The sequence below is a fragment of the Cephus cinctus genome, unplaced genomic scaffold (genome assembly GCF_000341935.2).
Source record: "Cephus cinctus unplaced genomic scaffold, Ccin1 Ccin1_scaffold1124, whole genome shotgun sequence".
NCBI classification, from domain to species: Eukaryota; Metazoa; Arthropoda; class Insecta; order Hymenoptera; family Cephidae; genus Cephus; species Cephus cinctus.
In genome coordinates, this window is record NW_014333629.1 from 46,308 (window position 1) to 64,531 (window position 18,224).

At 38.7% G+C, this 18,224-nt stretch overlaps 1 protein-coding gene and 1 long non-coding RNA gene across 7 annotated transcripts in view; one reads left to right on the plus strand and one right to left on the minus strand.

Moving 5' to 3' along the window:
- The window catches only part of LOC107272193 (neurobeachin-like), a 147,215-nt gene that overhangs the window by 39,737 nt on the left and 89,254 nt on the right, over positions 1 to 18,224 (plus strand). The window contains exon 2 of one of the 6 annotated variants that reach the window (XM_025089522.1): positions 8,568 to 8,672. The exons of the other annotated variants lie outside the window; for them this stretch is intronic. Within the exon in view, the coding sequence (XP_024945290.1) occupies positions 8,568 to 8,645 (78 nt within the window). The 3' untranslated portion in view covers positions 8,646 to 8,672. Of the gene's footprint in view, positions 1 to 8,567; positions 8,673 to 18,224 lie in introns of those variants that run through there. 6 annotated transcript variants of the gene reach the window in all.
- LOC112495019 overlaps positions 15,288 to 18,224 on the minus strand; it is a 4,078-nt gene continuing 1,141 nt past the window's right edge. The window contains exons 2-3 of the long non-coding RNA XR_003061137.1: positions 15,780 to 16,032; positions 15,288 to 15,698 (exon numbers count right to left, since the gene is read on the minus strand). This is a non-coding gene — a long non-coding RNA (uncharacterized LOC112495019). The remainder of the gene's footprint in view (positions 15,699 to 15,779; positions 16,033 to 18,224) is intronic.

An 18,224-nucleotide genomic window follows, 5' to 3' on the forward strand; every position in this document is an offset into this window, starting at 1 on the left:
TATATATATATATATACACACACACACACACACACACACACTAAACCCAGAAATCCAGTCAGCCAGTCGGACGGACCAGAGTAAAATGCCGCAACTCTGAAAAGTCTACGAATCTATTTTCATTGAAACTGCAGACGGCCGTCCGACACAAGAGCACTCTTGGATCTCTATTCATGCGTTTTACCTGCTTCACTTCTCTGCCCTCTTTTTTTTTCGTTCCTCTCGTTTCCTTTTATCGAGCATTTTTCAGGATCGCATTACCCGTACGACTTCAGGGATGAGGACTGTCTACAGGGTGCCATAACAAAGGTTGTCTCTATATGCGCTCATAATCGAACCGACGACGTCGACTTACGCAAAGGCACCCCAGGTATCGAGATCAATATTGCTATTGGACACGTACTTTCTTCGCACTTTCTTGCCAGACAAGGAATTTCCATTCGAAAACTTGTCAAATTTGCTTATCGAACTCCTTGAGGAAATTGCGTGTCATTTTATAACTTCTGCCCAGGATTCAGGGGGGACGCCCATCGTTGCGGATGCTGGATTCGATTTTCCCGCCGATATTACTTTTTTATGTACGTGAGTTATACGTAATCCTGTTCGCAATTACCGGAAACTAACTTTTACATCGGTTAGAGTATGCAGATTGGAAATCTCCTGTAACCGGTGTATTGGCTTGCGCCAGGTATTTCCTTCCCGGGGGATCCTTCTGGAATAGTCGGACATTCCACATCCGGTTGGTTGTAGCTATAGGTATTCCTTACCAGTGCCACCTGCAATTTCATTCGTTCTCATATTCCATATCCGCGCGTCGATTGTCAGTTTTATGATTATTATTGACCGTTTGAACTTTCATTTATTATTCCCGCCAACTTTATGCTCTGTCTGAGCTCGTCTTTGAAAATTCAGTTGACTGTCGATTGAAGCTTAGGCTCGTGGGATATAAATTCGTTTTTCTGACCCTAGGCGGCCGCTAAGGGAGGAAGCAATCAGCTATTTCTCGTCGCTGGGTTTTGAAGTTTACACGGACTGACTTTTTTTTACAATCATGTGTTCGGTAACACTTCTTTTTTAAACGAATTTTTCTTTTCTAACTTATTATTGAGTTGGTTAAATTTACTGCGGTCTCTTAGACATATGTTTTTAGCGTGAAAAATAAACTCAGATATTTCGTGCACAATATTTTTAACATACACATAGTCCGTATATCAATTCCATCTGTTATTAATAATATTCAAAAATAAAAATCAACATTGTTTATGCCGATTCGGCCATATTTTTTATAACTTCACGGTACTACATACGATTTAGAATGTCGCCGCGTACATGTAGCAGCAAAATAAAACCCCGAAAAAAAGTACGTGGAAATTCATGCGTGGCGGACACAAAGTCTAACTAGTTTGCAGCGGACCAATAAATTTTCGGAAATCCCGGCCATTACGTGAAACAAGCCCGGGCGTTGGTTACGTCGGATAATTTGCCTTCTTGCTGCAGAATGGGTTTGGCTGAGGGTGGATCCGGGGGATGAGAAAGGGGTTGATACGTGAATGGGTGGTGGTTAAATCAGATGGCTAGGGGTAGATGCAGTAGGATCAGTAGTAGCTGCATATATACCATATACCTACTATACGTCGCGGTCAAATAGCAACGTGGCTCAATGGCACAGAGGTGCAGTGATCAGGGTTGCAAAAGCGAAAAGAGAAAACAGGGGTGGCTCAGCTCTTTGCGTGCATACGGCGGTACAGTATAGCTATACATAGAAGTAGCAGTAAACGAGCCAGTGCCTAGGGTCGACTTGATCCAGAATTAATCCTGACACGATTCACGTGTAAATACCAGAACCACGTATACGACGTTAACTCGGTTAATTTTGTGCATTAATATCGCATAACGTAGAAAACCTACGATGCAATTCAGCAAAGTCGAGGAATCTACGTAGTCTGGCTGGATCGATCGGCCACTGTCAAAAATTCATAAAGTCCCGCGACCGAGTCCATCGGTCGTTTAGTTTCTTCGTCCTACATTGTATTTTTGGGTATACAAATTAATTCGTATAATGGTTCGTTTGTTTGGATTGTCCTTTCTAATGTATTAATGTATGACGTAAGTCTTTTTTTTTTTTGTAAATGATCACCGTACCTGGGATTTTCTAGAAAATTAATGAGATATACATAACTCATTACATTCACGTCGCGAAATTCTTTGTTCGGTCGGGTTATATATATATATTTTTTTGATTGATTGCACGATCGATTGCGCAAGCTTTCTTTGGGTCCATGTGTGTACACACGTAGACGCGCGCGCACGAATTCATACTCGGGGTGGAAATTTGGTGGGTTTGAGGGGAAGTTGGGGGGGATGTCGCCCGGTTCCAAGTTTGGGATTCCGAGGGTGCCGATAATATTCGGGAAAAAGATGGAAGACATACCCGAAGGGAGGATGGAGGCTGATTGGAAAAGAAGAAAGGACGAGTGGGATTGGAATTGAATATTTTCACGTCAGTTGTGAACGGGACTTAAGTCTTTGGGGAGTCGCGGGATTTGAGCCTGCCAGTGTGCAATGGTGTCGCGTTCAATTATCTTGACCTCAGTTACTGCGACGCTGATTGGCGAGACGTTAATTAGTCTAGTATTCCTTCGACAGTTCTGCTAATTGCCTTATTGCTTATTAGCTAATTAGCAATCAGTGTCCCGGTATTCCCTGTGGAGCACAACGCGTATTTCCTTCGTTGTACCGTCTTCATTATTATTGCTTTTGGCGATCTTTTATATACTGAGAGAATTACATTTCTTTTTGTCTACCTAAAGATAAACAGACGCTACAAACTTCGTATTCCGAATTTGGATCGTCAGCATTAGTTTCCATAAACCGCTAGAAGAAAAGTGTTGAAAACGGTATTGCGAATAACACGTAAACGTCTGTGCCGTCTAAGACACATTTTCCCTAGTACCTGGAAATATCTTTTTACCAAACATTTTGCTCGGCACTGACTTTATTCTAAATACATATAATGCGGGTTAGCATTTCTATAGTAACCTAGTATAACGATAAATTGCTCCAGATTGGATTGAACGTCGGCCCGATCCAATTTTCCTACCAGGGGATGTGATATTACATATCCTTAGTACGTTTGACATATAATCCAATAACATATGTATAATATATAAATATTAAAAAAAAAAGTGAAATATACGAAATAAAAAATGTACTGCTTAAAATTTTTATATTAACCAGTAGAATTTATTTTTCTTCGTATACCATGAAATATACCATAGTCTTTCGTAAATACCTACAAATACAAATTATGCGTTATTTTCTAATATTGATCAATATGTCAATTAATCTCGTACTCTTCGTGCGTCTCTTCACGGCGCTATAAATATTGGGGGATTCGTTGCTGAAATTTTTTTTGCATATCTCAAACTTCATTTTTCGGTCAATTTGCTGAACATTTACTTAACGGGTTTCACGGCAACAATTGATGATTTAATTTTCCTATAAAGGTTTCGCACACGAATCGCCCTTCTATCTGCAACGTAGCTCGTGCCTACCAACGCTCGTAACGTTAATAATTAAATTCGCTATGCTCCATCCGGGACTACCGTACGTAATGGTGTTCGATCGGCGAACCTTTTTCAAAAGCGACGTTCGCACGTCACGTTCGATATTCCTGTTTTATACGGATCCGCTGCTCCTTTTTTTCCTCCATTGTTACGGGTCACCCGGTGTACTTTCATTATGTCGAATTACGTCGAGTTAGAAAAATCAGATAAAATATTACAGGCTGATCGCATTTCTTTATACTCATGCTAAAATCATAATACTTCAAACAATATTTTTTATCCCGTATACGTTGTAAAATAAAAATTAATCATAATTTCCAAAATTATTTCACTCTTTGATAAAACTCCGAAAAAGATTTTTTAATTCTTCACTATTTTCGATCGTGCCACGTATATTAATGGAATATAGAATTTTGTGTGGTAATCATTATATCTGGTTATCCACTTAATTTTTTGAAAAAAATACCCAAATTAATTATATATATCCAAGGCCTGCAATTTTTCTCGAAAACACGTATCCGTATGTCCATTAACGTGCTATCGTTGAAAATTGACTGTCATCCAGAACTCCCGACCCCCCTGTCCCCCCTTCTCACCATCTATATAACAATTTTATTACGAAGCTGCTTTTTGTTCAAATTACGCGCACAGCCTTCTCTCGCACGTAATTATACTTACGTTTCACTTTATCCTACATAGAGATACATCACACGCTATTCCGAAACTCCATTCTCGCTGTGCTCCCCCTTTCACTTAGGACGATTGGAATAGTATATACCACACATAAAAGGACACTGAAATGTTTCACAGTCGACCCTCCGCCAATGGAAAATAAAACTCGAGGCATAAATACACGTATGATTCAAGAATACAAGATGCAGCCATTCTGCACCATAAGCAATTCCCATCGCAAAGCTACACAATGCCGAAGCTATGCAATATAAGATATATTAAAAAGATATATATCAGCCATAGAAAATTTTTATAAAGCAAAATTGATATTCGTATATATCAGGACAATACGAGTTAGTGGTGAATTTAAAAAATTTGTCGTAAAATAATATATTGTAACGTATACACACGTTGACACAGAACACGTGCACATAGGTATATTACGATGAACAGGTAAAGTCATTGTGTCCTCTTATCGCTGTTACGTAATATTAAATTGTCTTTCATAAGCCCCGTAAGCATTATACATATTTCCAGCAACGCCAAAGATAATATTTTCGTAAGATAATAAAGCCCCGGTGTGATTACACGTAATGGCAGTAATTCATTTGGCAGACTTAAACGGGCTGTTCTCACTATGGGTATTAACCTATAGCTATAACCCTTTATCACGTTAGGTCGGATTTCCTCCAAGCAGTAATTGCTTGTCTCTGCAGGCAAGTCTGTTCCGTGGCTGCAGACTGCGACGGCAAGTGTTATTTGCTCGATAGGAAGTCGCGAAAAAGGGAAGAAGATAGGAATATCGATCGAGGGTAAAATTAAAATTATTTAAGCGATTTACTTGAATTGTGCTTTTAATCGACTTTGCTTAAGTAGATATTACGTCCGAGACGCTAAACGATTAAAGTAGCGGGTACCTTGAATCCCTACGCAACTAAGCAGGAACTCACGTACACATAGGCAGTCATTCAGGTGATTTCCTTTGTTTTCAGTTTGAATATTGTCCAGCAGGTATTGTGGCACTGCATACGCAATTACTTCAGTTAGCATTGTAACGTGTCACGTGCTATCACTAATTGGGATAGTAATGAGACGTACTGAACACTATTGTAATATAGGGCTGTTTAGTACAGTCATGCCAACCGTAGTTTATTGTATTTTCTTCCTGTATATATTGTACTCCGGTACGTATTAGATATACTGGATTTTCGTAATTTTGACCTTTTTTCAAATTTCATTAAAAGCACGTGCTGCAACTGCGGTGCAGTAAGGAATTGTAAATTTTAATTGCTTCAAATTTTTTTTTTTTCGAGTGTCTTTTGTAAAAGTTTTTTTAGTGCTTATTATTTTTTTTTGTTTCGTCGCCCTTGTACCAAAGGTCGTTGACCTCGTCCGAAGAGCAGCCATCCTAGTATGGGAAATCACGTGAATCTGTTGACATTAATAAAGATGATCCCGAAATCTCGTAGGAACTTTGATCCGTGAAAAAAATTGTTAGCACCATTGTTGCCTTACTCTGTATATAGATATAGATGGAATATAATTCTTGTGGCGCGTTTCCAACAGGGTGGATATCCCAGCAATGATAGTATCCATTCCGGGTTCTGTTAACAATTGGCTTTTCACGTTGCTTTTCCTTAATTTACTTGAATCTTATACCGAGCATTTGCCACTGTGTCTTTTAAATTGATCTGAATAAATCCTCTCGCGGCAGTCCGCCACGTGCTGCTGCCATTTCTATTGAGGAATAGGGAAGCTTGAAATGCATTGTAAGGCATTGTAAATAATTGTTTCGAAGTTATACTTAAGAACTTCATGCTCTTTCAAATTGCCCGCGCTTTGTCATAACAGAAATGTTACCTTGACTATATCTGTCTTAAACATTCACGTGACTTTATTAGATTGCGAAGTTGCCTTTAAATTATTGTAACATTTTCAAAAAAAAAAGTGTATGAGTATAATTGATTACAGGATATTTGAGCTTGGTTAAATTTGTTTTCATTGCTTTTTCTCCCTTTTTTTTTTTTTTCGTACGCTTCTCCACATTTCTCGCCATTGATATTATCCGCCATATCCTCTCACGGTTTTTGAAATGCTATTGCGGATTTCATGCAAACTTTCACGACTCGGCCATTAGCGCAGCGCGATGCAAATAGAAGGAGCGGTAGAAATTTTGTTAGCGAGTTTGACGAGTACGCCGGCAATAAAGGCATGCGGGCTTGTTTCTATGTGTGCGCAAGTTGGCCGCATGAAAATTCCAACATACGTTTTCTATTCGATTCCGCGTATATCTACACTAGTGTGTATTTCAAATTTGGCGCCAGGTAATTCAGTTTGCATTAAGCCTTCCGAACGAAGGTTGCCGTGAATATTGAGTTTCTTGCGCTGCTCGTGTATTTGGAATTAAACGACAAAAAATTTATTAAAATAAAGAAAACTATCGACCTTACACGTGAAACGTTTCATTATTATTTAACTGGTTGTTTATAACGTCGGCTCTCTGTATTCACAACAATTTGTTCAATTCTCATTTTCCACTACACGCTCCTAATATTCAGGCTGATTCGGAATTAACTCGCCATCCGAAGTTAGCTATAGTCCATTTAATTTCTATGGGAGAACTAACTTCAGTTGCCACTTTAGTCCTGAATAACTTTCTATGCCAATTCCTATGGAAGATCCAGCGATTCGCCTCGCAACAGATTCCGGGATTGTCGCAAAATTGCAAATGCTTGCCAGAAACTGAGAGAAGCGTGAGGGTGGATATGACAAAGGAGAAATTTTAAGGGAGAATAAGAATACGAAGCACGACGATATACACGGTAGGACAAGGATAAATATACGGATACAGAAATTGATGACCTAAACTTGCATATTCAGCTGCTCCACTACCTTTGGGATTTGCGTTCCTTTACATTCTTATATAATTAGCACCGGAGTCGGCACGACTTGCTTTATTAGCGAACCACTTCATTCTTTTACGGAGGCTTAATTAATCGCTCCTACGTGGGGCGACCTCTGGCGGATGAAGCTGGTGACTGAACCTTGATCATTAAAAAGTGTTTCTCCCCTGACGTACAGTTGTACAAAAAAGTATACGTTCTCCAAAAAGAAATTAATCACGTTTTTATTAAGAATTATGCCAAAGCATGCATAAAATATATAAAATACGAAATATTCCAGGTATCGTTATTGGTATATTTTTATTCCAAATTTTTCATACTTTTATCGAATTTCTCGCAATCAGGTGGAAACTCGTTTTTGAAGGAGATATACATATATATGTATAATTTTTTGTGCAACTATATTATCAAACCTAATTTACACCGTCCACTTGCGAATCTCCGTACTAACAGACCTTAATTTAAATACCTTTATTATCTTGATAGGGAGAACCTGTTTACAGTGCATAAACTCGCGAGGATATTTTAATACAGAATTTCTGAAAATATGATCCCCATTCTCAACATCGAGTTCGAGTAGAAATTTAATGTCATTTTTACATAAGAACTTTCTATTATTTAATTATATCCAAATTATATTTCAAATAGTCGAAAGTTTGAAAAATATTTTCAATGGTTCAGCTTTTTTATAAATTTTATTTTTTATCTCTGACTCGTAGAAGCTTAGCTATATAAATATAACAGACGCAAACGCAGCTTCACATTCTGTACCCACTCGTGATACCTAGATGAGATTTCCAAGTCGGTCCGAAGCTTGTTCTTCGTAAACATCAGGAAAAGCACAGGATTTTCTTTCTATTGATGCACCACCGAGCTTCCTGAGTATCCTGAAATTTTCTTTGGCGTGGTGGTTAACGACGGGGAAAGATAAATAGGTACACTCTGTGTAAACACGCTTTTTTTTCGATCTACTAAGAACTTTTATAGCTATCCCATTTACCAGAAACTGTAGTTAATGTTTATTTGAAAATAATTCAAGTCTGCTAATCGATTCGTTAGGGGTGTACATGGCTGAACGTTAATTATTAAATATTCTTGCACTGTGTACATTCCTGTGAAAATCTTTTGTCCGTTATCCATATTACGGAGTGCAACGTATTTTCGTCCAGTGTTCTTTCTATTCTTTATTTTCTTTTAACACAGGCCCATTACTTTGTAAAATTATTAGTCTCTTCTATACTTAACAAATTTTATGAAACTTTTAGGTGGCAGCTCGTTTACTTATCAGCGATTTCCCAATCGTATAAAATATTGTGTATGACTCATGTACCATTTTAACGAGTACTACATTTTAATTGCGGTAACGTACGTCAAAAAAAAAAAAAAAAAATTCGAAATTCTATATTTCATCTTTTATTTGTTACAGGTAAGTCTTGAATGGACCTGTATGCCATTTGTGAAATACAACCTACAAATGCTAGGTGCTCAAAGGAAAGATGGATGAAAGTACAACGAGGATGACCATAAAAGAAATACGACGATTAAGTATTTATCTGTGATACTGATTTTATGCAATCTTTAAAAATTTTACCTCTATACAATTTCGTATAAAATTGCATCTTTATTTGCGATAGGATATACGTATATTGTATATGATTATCAAATTTATTAGCAGTATAGATGAATTTTCAATTTTCGTAAAATCCTCCACGTACTTATTGCCACCATGAAATTCGATAACCACATCTGATAATTATTTCATTAATCGACCTCTTATTTATGTGTGCAAAGCTCAACTGCTCGCGTAATGCTCATACTATACGGCTTTTCATTTAACGTTGGTCATATCAGTAATATCTTTAATTATGGTGGCTTTAATACTCTTGCGAGAATCGCGCGTAATAATGACGTAACATAAACAGTGCAGTTCCAAATTGCGGGTCGTAAACATTATCTGGGTATTTGGTTCTCTTACGTGTACACAATAGTCTGTGCAATAATTTATACAAAGTTGCTATTGATGTTAATCTTCACACTGATACAGGAGCCCTCATAATTATCACTCTTGATATCATGTTTCATTCCCGTATACGTGCACGTATCACTTGATGCATTACGTCCGTTCTTTGATCTACGATGAAATTTTGCGAAAAATTCTAAAATTTGACGCGACATTACGTCGTGGTAAAAAGATGGGAAAATTTTGATACACATATGCACATATACCATCGTAGTCAAAACTTTTTAAACTTTTTTAAAATTTCCTTTTTTTTTATTTAGGTATGCGTTTTTTTTTTTTTTTTGAAAATTATTAGCAATAAATTCTTAAATATTACCGTATGAATATTTCGTAACAACAGTACACGCGGTACAGTGCCAGTGGGAACGTGTGTTATCGATCGTAACAAAATTCCGAAATGCCAGAAACCAGGTGCACCTTCTGCTTCTGGAAGTCGCACGTTACGTTAGATGTTTATGATCGACGTCGTTACAAACTCGACGCCCAGCGTCGAAACCCCCATGTTCACATCCGTACCTAAGGTAGTATGCAAAATAGATAGACAACGTAAGAGCGTCACGTTGAGTGGTAAAAGACATTTTTGTAATTACAAATTTTCAAAGTTATCCCATGATAGACCTTCTTTTACCACGTTGGTATTGCGTAATACATATAGTACGACCGTAAGTGAAAATCAAACCCTAAGAAAGTGGTACGGTAGTCTTAGGAGTGTTGTTAACTGAAAGAAAAAAAAAAAAAGAATATTCCTAGGGTTTCGTAAGTGACAGGAAGGGTAGTGGAGTGAATAAGGGAAGAGAGGTACAAGACAACGCAGCGCGAATCCACGTGGCAAAAGATAATCCATAAATTCGACGGACCTTTCGAGGCCACGTGTGACTCAATTATCTAACGTGGAAGAAGTTTGCCATTGCGCGTAGCACGGGGGCCCCCTCAATTACCCTCAACTACTAGCTACGCCCCTGTCATAAACGCGACACATAAATCAGCCGGCGATTAGATCCGCGCACCGTTCGACGGGTTTGCGGGGTTGGCTTCGCGGGAGGTTAATAAATCGGAGGGTTCGCTAGAAAACCATAACTTTATTACGGTAGCTTGAGGTTGGCCCGAGTGATTATCTCGTAAAGTTTCTTTTTACTTGATCGACATAAATGGTCGTTACCAACCTAACAGCATTTAATCCTAACGAAACCACAAGCAAATCCCGAGAGTCCTGTTCCGCTCGTGAAGGATATATTTTTTTTTTCGACTATTTTTCACCTTGTTTTCAATTTCAATATTTATAACCAAACAGGCTCGTTCGGCAGGAGGGTTCGAAATCGATGGTTACCCAATGGGTAATACCCATGTCTATGGGGGTGTCGTCAACGTCTGACAGATCTTTACCAAATATCTCCTTGGCCCACCTCCAGCCTCTTCCCTCATCATCATTTTGCCCTTTTGAGTACCGCACACAATACCGGCCTCCAAAGAGCTTTTCATCCGGAGGGCTGGGACCAGCCAGAGCTTGGCGCGTGTATAAGGGCTCGATATCATCCCCGCCCCTTGTTACGGCCACGAACGATCATGGATATCGGTTTAAACTTTAAAGCAGGGCTTGATCCGCCGGGCTAACACATAGAGGCACAAAGCACCTCGTGCTTCTCGGTCTTCGGAAGGAAACGACGCTCGAGTAATTAAAAATCGATAAAACCCACTGCCCTGCTTCGCCCTTCCGTGTGGCTAACGTAGTGTCAAAAGGGATAACGTTGCCAGATACTTTATCCATCCTCCGCCTATGAATACGAGCCTCTGCTTGAACTATCTGTTTCAGTTATGAGGTTAAGAATTTAATCGATCTTCGAGGTTTCGCTATACGTTAGATTTTTCTGTTATATCTATGTATACTCTACCTATTCCCACTCGCAGCCCAAACATGTTCAGTTGGTTATCGGAGAATGGATAGGTTGGCTCAGGAAACTCAAAGTACAGTTACGCTTTCGTACAAGTTCGCACGTAGAACTTGGAGACCGAACTCGAAAGCTACATTGTACTTGCTGTTCTGTTTCACTTTGACAATAATCACTGCTTTGCGTAACTATTTTATCCTTTTCTATCATACCTGAATACACGTGTACCAAAACACGTGAACACGCTGATTATCGTAGTTTTTTATCGCTATGCTTCACTTATACAATGTGTTCTCGTAATACTTTATCAAGTGTATATTTGCAGTACTTGTGGATACGAGAAATAAGTTCAAGGTCCCTCCGTCGTATCGTACGATGCTCACAGAAGTTCTGGATGGCAATCGATATATGTTTCAAAGGCCGATTAATTAAATGTGTCATAAATAAACGTGAAGCAGAATGATTCGTTGGTTTTGTGGTACCAGGGAAAAGTATTTAGGTGAAAATATTTCTTTTAAATTTCCTACGATAGAGTTGTATGTTCCTACTTAGGTGGTGGATATTATGTCAGTTCGTCTCGCTAGGAAGACTCAAGGGTGAAATTGTGGTGGCAAAGCAGACTGGGCATAGGTAATGTACCTTTTTTAATGGGAGACTCTTTATGAGAGATGATGTTACGGGACGCGAATAAATCGACGTGGCTCAACGTGATTGTCGAGCGGAAGTGGCAGGAAGCGATGAAAGAGGGCGCGGGCTGTTCAAAAAGGCGTTAAGAAAAATAATTATGAGAGCGACGAGAAGATTTATTCGACGCCTCGTTGAATTCGTGGAGATGCTCCTTTCGCTCGGGCGCTCCTCTTCAGCTCGTTCGCGTTATCCTGACACATCGCGTGACGATAACCCTTTAGAAAGTTGCACCGGGTGCACCCGTTCATACATTTTTCACGGTGTTATACACCCGAGTGCATTTTTGCTTTATAACAATCGTTGCATTGAGACTTCATAGAGGGTTATCGCCCGAATAATTGCTAATTATTTAAAGTGATAACGATTTAAGTATAGATACGGAATAATTTGATTGTACGATTTTTTTTATTATCAGACGGATTATTTTACCGTATTAGTGACGGATTGTGGATTTTAATGCATTTTCTTACGTAACGTTATATTATTGATTTATCCCTATTTTCATGTGACGTATATACAGGGTTATTCATGGCAAACGCACCAGCTGAAGTTGGCCACGAATGGGTGATTTCGTAAATCGGAAGGAGCATCGTTGAAGAAATAAAAGTTAACGTCAAAGCACTATTAACATCGTGAGCCTCAAGATCCTTCAGTTGTTTAACACTAGGTTTACGGGACCCGTCAATTTCACGTAATTCAAACTTTGCAATGAAATATCTCGAAAACCGCTCGATCGATTTCAACCGTTTTGCATCGTAAATTAATCATTTCTTCTAAAGAATTTACACATACAGTTTTTTTTCCCCAAGTCTTTCACTTTTTGAGATTCATATATGGTATACCTATCTCTACGGGACCCGTCAAATTGACGGGTACGGTTATCTCGAAAATAATCCTTATATTTTTGCTTCGTTCGCCACATTATTCATTCAGTAGGAAATACAAGAGTGAAAGCAATGCCTTTATGATCTACGTTTTCATTTCGTTATCTCAATCTCGCCTCGATAGTGTAAACTAAAGCGGATCGTATGACCTGAGTGTTTAAGTGGGTCTGCTACGCAATTTTTATTTCCTATCGCCAAAAAGAGCTCAAGAGGCAAGAGGAGAAAAGAGGAAATTTATAAGTAACAGTAAGGCTTGTCACAAGCCACATGAAAACATCTCAGTAGATGAACAGTTATTTCCGACGAAAGTTCGATGCAGTTTTACGCAATACATGCCGCACAAGCCCCATAAAGTTCGGCATCAAGTTTTGGGGCAGTTGACGTGGAATCAAAATATATTGTGAACGGTTTCCCTTATTTGGGGAAAGACGAAGCCCGAAGCTCACAATCGTTGGGTGAGTTTGTCACATTGGCAATAGCCGAACCATATTTAGAACGAGGCAGAAATATAAAAGATAATTTATTTACAAGCATCTCGCTAGCTCAAGAATTGCTTGCGCGAAAAACAACGTCGGTTGGGACCATCCGGTCAAACAAACGAGAACTGCCAAAACCCGTAAAAGAAAAAAAAAAAGATAAGATGTATTTTGCTTTCCTCAGATTTATATAAATCAGAAAATTTCATCCTTACTGTATATAAAAGTAAGCCGAACGTAAAAGTCCTCCTTCTAAGCACCAGACATACAGGTGTACAAATAGAAGACAACCACAAACGTCTTCCAGAAACTATATCATATTATAATAAAACGAAGTTCGGAGTGAACGTCGTTGACCAGATGGCAGGCAAATACAGCGTAAAACCAGGCAATTTTCGATGGCCTCTTCATATCTTTTTCATTATATTAGATTTGGCAGCAATAAACGCGCGGATACCATATGAACAGTGGACCGGAGCGAAAATATCCAGGAAACAATACACGTTTAGTTTAGCCGATGAATTAGGTGCGGAAAACAAGGAGAACATTTGCCAACGATCAGACGCTTTTTTCATCATCTATAATACTACAAGAGCGAGAAAGTTGGCAAGTGGGCTACTGCAACAAAAATAAAAGCAGCAATTTTTGTATATCTTGCGAAGAAGTGGTATGCGGAAGATGCACAGGCAAAGTGCAATATACCTGTAAAAAATATAGTCAATAAGTAGGATTACCCGTTAGTATTATTGTTATTATTTCCATGATATATTTTAAAGGACTTTTTATTTCTCGATACTTTATTTAAACGCGAAGCCAACTAATTTTGAGTTAATTTGAATAAATCTGTTTTTTTTAAAAGAAAGTCCGTATTTTCATTGACCCGTCAATTCGACGGGAGCCGTAGAGATACGTATATAAAAAACGTCCGTAAACCTAGTCTTAATAAGGTCACACTGCCTCGACTGACGGAATCGTTCGATTGCGTCCGCGATCAGCTGGTGCGTTTTTAGTGAATAAGCGCGCGCCCATCTGTTTGTGTGTAACGAGGACGCCGCGGCTTTGGAAAAAGTCGGGCAGGTTTTATGAAAAATAATTGGTTCTTACATTGTGCGCCATTTCAATAGCCCATTGCGAACATCTGTGTATGCATGTTGAGGACGGCTGGGTATATAATGTCTGAATATGCTGGCACGAGAGATAACGGCATACGTGAGTTCATTTTCTGAGTGTACGTTACACGTAATATTTTTTTTAAATAGTCCAGCTGCTATAGTGCATTGCGACAACGTGTCGACTTTTTACTATAAGCAGGCTACTTCGATCGGCTGTCCGTAGGATGCGCGATATATATAGATATTTACATGTATCGACGGGTAGGGTGATTCTGTTGCATTCAGGGTTACGAGGTATTTCGTCGCAGGTAGCGCAATCGTAAAGTTGCTACGGGTAACAGATTTTTATGGCCGCCCCTGATACTCTCGAAGAATTTTGAAGTACTGTACTGAAGTACTGAAGTACCGAAGGCGAAGTACTTCGACTATCTGGAAATTGTCAGTTTGCTAACCCTTCGGTTTACGCGGGATCCTCGATATGCGTCTGTTTCCTTGATGCGCGTAAGTAGTGTATGTCTATATGGGATTATTCAATAGTAACGCACCGCCTGAAGGTGGTTCCATTATTGAAATAAAACGGAGAGAGATAACTTGGGAGCAGGGTGCGTTTTGCTTGACTAACCCTGTATGTTTATATACGTAAAATGAAAATGGGAAACGACTGGGACTGACGAAAGAGAGTGAGCAGTTGATTCTAAGAGGAAATAATGAAATAAGGGCTAAAGAGACAGAAAGAAAAGGAGACCGTTGGAGATAGAATGAAAGTTACGACGTGGGAAAATATAATATTAATAGATGGAAGTCATCTTTCGTGTTTTCTTTAATGTTATTATTCAACTTCTTTATTCTTGACTTCAGACTCTATCGTTATGTATATAAGCGACAATCATTGATTGACGAAGGAATAATTAATGAAATATAGATAAAATTATTATAACTTTTATTTCATATTAAGATTTTCATTTTGCTTTGTGGTATTTACAAGAATCCTTAGTGTTTGCAATGGTCCAGACGCATCGAATCATATACATATGTATATCTGAGATTTTACGTTTAAATTGATAAAATGAGTTCAGGACAAGTTTATTTTCGTTCACGTGTGTCTTCATGAATATGGTCGTTAATAAGAATTGATTAGAGATTTGGCCACGGAGGTCGCAGAACCCCATAAAATAAATGTAAAAAAAGGATAGTACGTAATAATGCAAAGAATTCATCCGCACGAAATTCTTTTATATTGAATGGAAATATTTCACGGTTCGTCGAATTACCTGAAAGCACGGAAAAATAAAAAAAGATTAACCCTTGGTCCTTCCCAACATTCATTCTACCCTTTGATCCTTTTCATTTCCGAGTGTTGGTAAGAACTGAAACGTCGAGTGGTACAACAGAAAATCCACGTAATTCGTGGATAACTTCCCGAGGAAGTGTGTGCTTGAGCCATGGAGATCCATAGAGTGATCTTTTATGGTCCAGTCCTCCTCATTGAATACTATAAGTAATTTTAAATTACATTAAAATGTCTAGTTTAACGGTCAAGTTGACTTCTTCATTTATTTCATGTTGGTAATACCGGACGATCTAATGGTATTGCAGGTACCTACTAGTACCGTTAGATGGCAGCACAGGTTTATTTCCCTTTAGCACAGCGACAATACGTTCCTCGTAGACTACGTGGTTCACATGTTCATTCGAGTTCGTCGCACATCCACCAGAGTGTGCTGGCGCTTGTGTCGTTCTAGTCAATCGATGCCTCTCATAGGTAAAACTTTATCGGATATGTTTGTGCGGGGTGTCAATCGATAGTTTCCCTAACTATAGTTCATCTAAGGGTCAGTGGAAAAGGTTTTTGGTAACAGAAAGTTAATAGATTTATTTTTTAAAATCGTTCAGGGTAAATTATCCGTAGCAACGTTTCCCCTCGTCAGTGCTCTTTTACGAAAGGTAATGAATAGTTTCTCATTGATTTTCATTGATTCACTGCAGATTATTTTCGGCAAAAAAAGCATTGCGAAAAAGAAATTTTGATATGGGTAATTATATTGACACATATGGTATAAGTTTTTAATTCAAAACGATTTGATTCTGCTCTGTATCTAGTTTTTAACGTACATTAAAATACTAATTCTTATTAGCCATTTTTAACCTGTCATATGTTTCAGTGTCTTTATTTGGTACAAAAATGTCACATACTGCTACAGACGACATACCGATGCCACGTATTTTGAATAACCCTTGGGTAAAGTTTGTGCCTCGAGGACGAACCCCAGAGCCATATATTCCAGTATGACTGATATCAATATTAAATGTCCACGACTGTTCCATCAAACGACGTTATTCCCTAATTGGGTTATCTCTCGGGATGAAAGTTTCCTGGTTTGCAATTTCCGAACCCTCGCAAAATTTGCATGTGACCCTTGTGATCAACGCTTGATAATATTTGGGAATATTTCGTGTACGCTGTTTCTCTGTGGTACAAAATCTATCGAGAGTTGGTCATTATTCCATATCTTGAAATTCCCAAGACAATGGAAGTATAAATTAACGACAGAATCATGGTCCAGGCAAGTTGGTCTCATAAGAGAATGGAACGCGTGTATTTACGTTATCGTATATATATATATATACAGTGCTGTTCTTGGTAGACCAACATCTCATGTCTGGAGGATGCTGTATTCACCAGATACATTCCTTCCGGTGCCAACAACATTCGCATTTACTAATGAAAATGAACGCCACCCTGGTCTTACCTAGAAGATTCATACGTTTTTGCAAAAAACTTAACCAGGTCTCTGGGTGGATCTCTGGAAGCACTATCTGCTCTTATTAATATTGTACTTTGCCGTGAATGTTCAGTGGCATAATTTCATGCAAATATAAACAGTTACTTGCCCAGTGACTCGAACAGACCTAATTCAATTAGGGATATTCTCGAGAATTGCTTTGGTATGTGGTACAGATTCCCTATGAAATTTCAATTTTTATTATTCACGTATTCCACAAATAGATTTGTAACTTCAATTTCCAGGATCTGGACTCCAGATAACGAAATTACGTTTTTTTTTATTTACCTATTATTTTTTAATTAATTCAGATATTTTATCTGACATCCGAATTGCATCAAACGTTGCTTACTACATTCCCCAATTCTTTATCCAAGCTTTTTCCTTAGGATCTCTCTTCATTGTTTGATCGTCTGCCAAAACCGGGATATCCGGCGGAATCCATAAAATCTCAATCAGCCTCTTCCTTTTTATCTCTCTCCCTATATGCGCAGATAACTGTTCTCCGTAACAGATTACGTTCTGCCATTCTCATATATGCGAAGGATCAAGACATTTAGCAAGCATTACGTCACGTATGTGTTCAGTCTGGATATCACGAACTGATCGTACTGTATATGTATACGTACTGAGCTTGCAGTTCCCTATCGTCCTAAATGCATATTCATGCATTTATACTGTTGATAATGAAGGTTATCCTGGTAGACCTAATCTGTAACTATCCTCCTGTCGTATTATGCTTTTCCGATTTCTATCCGTATCCCATGAAATTTACCTGGCAAGCCCACCATTACCTTATCGCGAGATGTTACGATTTCGTAGTCTAGAATCGCGTACAGTCCACCGCGTAATTACATAACTTGGAAACGAGTTTGTTCGAGCACCGTGCACCTAATCTCCAGGTTAAGGGCCGTACACAACTTTACCAGGAGTCACTTCAGTTGCATGTAAATGCGCTGGGCTTCGACACGAGCCATGAGCTACTAGGAGGAACTGCCTATATACCATTCGTGGACAACCACCATTTTTTGAAACTCTCCCTAGTTCCTTCATTCTTCATCCCTGTACTAAGGGAATTGTTTTGAAGGGAAAACTCGTTCCGACTGACAGGATCATTCTTTTCAGCTATATACTTCTGAATGATCAACCACAGATCTGCCGCACACTTAACAATATTTTTACTCTGGAATGACAAATTTTTTTAGGTGGTGGGTGGGGTTGGATTCGGTTGGGAG